The 4202-nt window shown below is 42.1% G+C and overlaps 1 protein-coding gene across 1 annotated transcript; it reads left to right on the top strand.

Moving 5' to 3' along the window:
* Positions 1-2274: 2274 nt before the first annotated feature.
* Positions 2275-4072, top strand: LOC135218476 (ligand-gated ion channel 50-like). Its single transcript, XM_064254805.1, has 2 exons — positions 2275-2894; positions 3089-4072. Exons 1-2 carry the CDS (start codon positions 2624-2626, stop codon positions 3805-3807), a joined length of 990 nt encoding a protein of 329 aa, XP_064110875.1. The 5' UTR covers positions 2275-2623; the 3' UTR covers positions 3808-4072.
* Positions 4073-4202: the final 130 nt, after the last annotated feature.

Raw genomic sequence — 4202 nt, 5'->3', positions numbered from 1 at the left:
ACAGAGGCCTGTCGCGTTGTTGCTTCCAGGCACGTGATGTTTCCAGAAGTTCGGACTTTCGAAGAGTCGAAACAGCTGTGTCGTATGTTGAAAGGAAGTATTGCCATACCAGAAAATGATGAAGACAATCAACTAATCACCAAAGTGTCCAGGAACTTTATAGAGAAATGCTCAGCTAACTGGGGCATGTATCTGTGGCTTGGCTTAAGACCTGAACTGAGAGGTGGAACTTTCCAGTATGTCAACATCTACACCAATGAAACAGCCTCCTACACCAACTTTCAAAATGGTTACGACTATCCCACTTCCGAATACCGCTGTGTGTACATGGACTCTTATCATATAGGATTCTGGGCTGTTTATCCTTGCTCCTTCAAAACCTGCACCGTCTGCACTTTCAAGGAAACTTCACTCCTGAGGCTACGAGGTCTGTGCCGTGACTCTGCGGTCGACCACAAGTACCTGATCACTGGCCTCAGTGACAACAAACCAGTTTTTGAGGGATTCACGAATTCCAGAATATTCTGGAGTAATAAAACGTGGGTGATAGAAAATTCTCTGGAAGTCGATGTTAGAGGTACAATGGAAAGTACAGGTCCAATGCAGTATCCTTTTGGGCTTCATCGCTGGAACATAACAGGTTAGTTGGTTGGAAATGAGATCTTGTTGGCTACTTGCAAAGAGAGTGAAGCCCGTGGGGGGATAGTTCCATCAGTGGACCTCATGCGGTGCGCTATAGGCATTACTTAAGGTTCTTTGCAGCGTGCCTTTGACCCCTAGCTGCAACCACTTTCGTTCCTTTTACTGTACCTCCTTTCATATTATCTTTCTTCTATCTTACTTTCCACCAAACTCTCCTAAAACTTGATTCATAGTGCAACTGCGAGGTTTTCTTTCCTGTTACACCTTTCAAACCTTTTACTGTCAATTTCCATTTCAGCGCTGAATGACCTCATAGGTCCCAGTGCTTGTCCTTTGGCCCAGATTTGATATTGAAACGGGACCCGACTAAGATTATACTTGGGTCTACTTATAGATTTTTCATACTTTGTTTCGTTACATGTAAACAATATTTTGTTAATGTGGACATCATTAATCAATGTCATTTTTAGGCAGGTCCTGTGTTTATTATGTACTGTTAGTGTTGGTTATACGTATCCAGTATTCATAATGATTTAAATTTAGTTACAAACTCGAGCGAGAAAAGCATTGAAAATATTTTGTTGTATATTTTAAAAATTCATCTCAAACATACGTTATCAAACAGTGTGGTCAATAGCATTTTACAAATTCTCTTCTATGTCTGCATGAAAGTGCTAATCATTAATGCATATGTATCCACAACTGAAACTAAAAAAATAAAAAAATAAGGTATTGTTGTTTGGCTGTTATTGCATTTTCCTTAAAAGTCAAGAAAACAGACAAATGAGCTGTAGTCAGTCAGTCCCTGAGTTACGGCCGTTCTGACTTAAGGTGCTCGGCTCACAGCGCCATAAGCGGTTTTCCAGTGCCTTAAGTGGTGTTCCAGTTTATTGTGATGTTCCAGTTTTTAGCATTTTTCGTGTTACAGCGCACTGCTGGGAGCAGAACCCCCATCGTCAACTGGGGACTGCCTGTACCTCGTTTAAGCTCTTCAGGTAGACTTCAGGGGTCTTATAGGGCAGAGGACTCTCTCTCCTCTTCTTCAGACCCTAATAACTCTGACGCTCATCACCACAGAAGACCGAGGCCAATGCAGGAAGAACCGATTGTTAGAGTGTTAGTTATTATACACTTCCATGTGGAAGATCCATCGTAGATTCACATGAGTATGGCAAGCCTGAGTATACAGGTTCAGACATCAAAGGCAATAAATCATCTTCTCTGCTTTCAGGAGACAGATGCCCCCCGGAAAATCCTGTCCTCCTCCTCCTCACGGCTTGTCGTTCTGACCAGTACACCTGCAATGATGGGACCTGCATCCAGAAGATGCAGAGGTGCGACTTGGCAGTCAACTGCCCCGACAAGAGTGATGAGACAGACTGCTCGGCCGTTATTGTTCCTGATGATTACATACGAGAGGTACGAAAGGTCCTCGAGGGATTGCTATTATTATTATTATTATTATATTGTAGACCATTTCTCTCAGAGGAGTGACTCCTAAAGGTGTTCGCTATTTCTTTTATGGGATCAGGTCACTAGCCAGTGCCCTTCTTCATTCTTTCTATAAAAGAGGCCAAACTGCCGAAAAATATCGTATTTAAATTGAAATCATTCTTAAGCTATTTGTTTTAAATCAAAACAGCTAAAATGAAAGAGGAAAAAACTCCAACTACAGCTATCTCACCATCAAATACCTACATTATTTTTTTATGTCAGTATAGAGTTGGATGATTTTTTCAGGAAATGGACTCATGTACTGAGTTGTTCTTAGAAGTAGTATTTATGCTTTATGTTTTAGTAGGTTATATTATAAAGGAGTTAGAAATGATTTTCTTAGATTTCCATGTTAATTACTTTTCCAGGTTAATTACTTTTCCACACTCCTCTCTCAAAAGAAGTAATATTACTATTCTCTGTTCTCCAGGTACCACCGGCTCGTATTGACAGTGAGCCAGCCCGCATCTTCCTCCACATCTCCATTATGTCCATACAACCCATAGACACCCTGGGCATGAAGATGACCTTTGATGCAAATGTGACCCTCATGTGGAGGGACAACCGCCTAGACATGTTGAGCCTCAACTACGCGGAGACCCTCAACGTTATCAGGAGCGGAGAACGCATTTGGCAGCCAGACTTCCTCTTCGAGGATTACACTGGAAGTGAGGCGGATACCATCCTCAGATGGGAGACCTTCGTGGCCGTCATGCACTCCGGGCCGTTGCCCGATGATGTCACAAGGGTTAAAGAAGGTGAGCTTTTGGGTTTTTTGTTTCCCTATTGCCCCTTTGTTGTTTCCTTTTAACCTGAGTCAAGGAGATTGTTGTTTATGGATTCTTGCAATACAATTTACCTCTCCCATCACAGATAACTAGAGCGACAAACTTGATTTACTAGTTCATATTGCATTCTGTAGATAAAGCATTTTCACCTTGAATTTTTGCAGACGAGATATATCCCGGCTCAAACAATTCCCTGAAACTTACCCAGACCTTCAACGTCAAAGTCTCGTGTCAGATGAATTTTGTTAACTACCCCTTTGACACCCAGCGTTGCTACTTCAAGATCCGAATGAAGTATTTCACTCAAGACTTGGTCGCTTTCAAGACTTCCAACGATGTGGTCGAGTTCCGGGGGTCTGCAAATTTGGGAGAGTACGAGGTTGAGTCTCTGACAATGGAAGATGCCGAATGGTACAACTACAGCGGCCGCAAGATCGTCATCAGCATGGACAACTTATCAGGATTCCACATCAGCAGCACCTATGTCCCGACCTTCCTGATGGTGGTCATTTCGTACTCGACTCTTTACTTCGACCTGAACGACTTCAACGATCGCATCATGGTCTCGCTGACTGCTCTCCTGGTTCTGGCCACGCTGTTCACGCAGATTTCTGAGATCTCCCCAAAGACCTCCTACTTGAAGCTCCTTGACGTGTGGTTCGTGTTCACCATCTTCATCAGCTTCTCCATCATCATCATTTTAGTGGTCATAAACCACCTGAATATGCAGGAGGCCAGAGAAAGAGTGGCGCCCGTCAAAATGAAGAGGTTTCTGTATCCAGTACCAGAGAGGAGCCGCAAAGTAAACGCGTTCTGCCAGGTGGCCATTCCTTCCATCCTCGTAGCTCTTATCATTGCATACATCATCTTCTCCACTTCATAAGTAGCCAATTGGATTCTGGGTTTATCAGTTTTAAGTTGTGAAAATGATTTTATTGCTCCTTAACAAACACTGAGAGAAAAGACAGTTCATCTAGGGGTATAATATTCATGATATCAACTTAACATTAAAGAGGGTAGCCACAGTGCGAAGAAAGAGAAACTGAATTATTGTTGTGTGGTCTAACTCGTCTAAAAGCAACATATTTTAAACTATCTTAATTCACCTTGTTAACAGTTTGAAAATTTTTACTGTAGAATTCCAGTGATTTGTTATTTTCTTTGATATATATTAACAACAGCTCATACTAGTATAGCAAGATGACAACAAAGTAAAGCAAATTTACAGAGCAGGAGACACTCAGTAAAATGTTGCTGAGGACAAACCATCAGTTCTAA

The sequence above is a fragment of the Macrobrachium nipponense genome, chromosome 9, assembly GCF_015104395.2.
Source record: "Macrobrachium nipponense isolate FS-2020 chromosome 9, ASM1510439v2, whole genome shotgun sequence".
NCBI classification, from domain to species: Eukaryota; Metazoa; Arthropoda; class Malacostraca; order Decapoda; family Palaemonidae; genus Macrobrachium; species Macrobrachium nipponense.
This window is presented reverse-complemented; position numbering and strand designations above follow the sequence as displayed.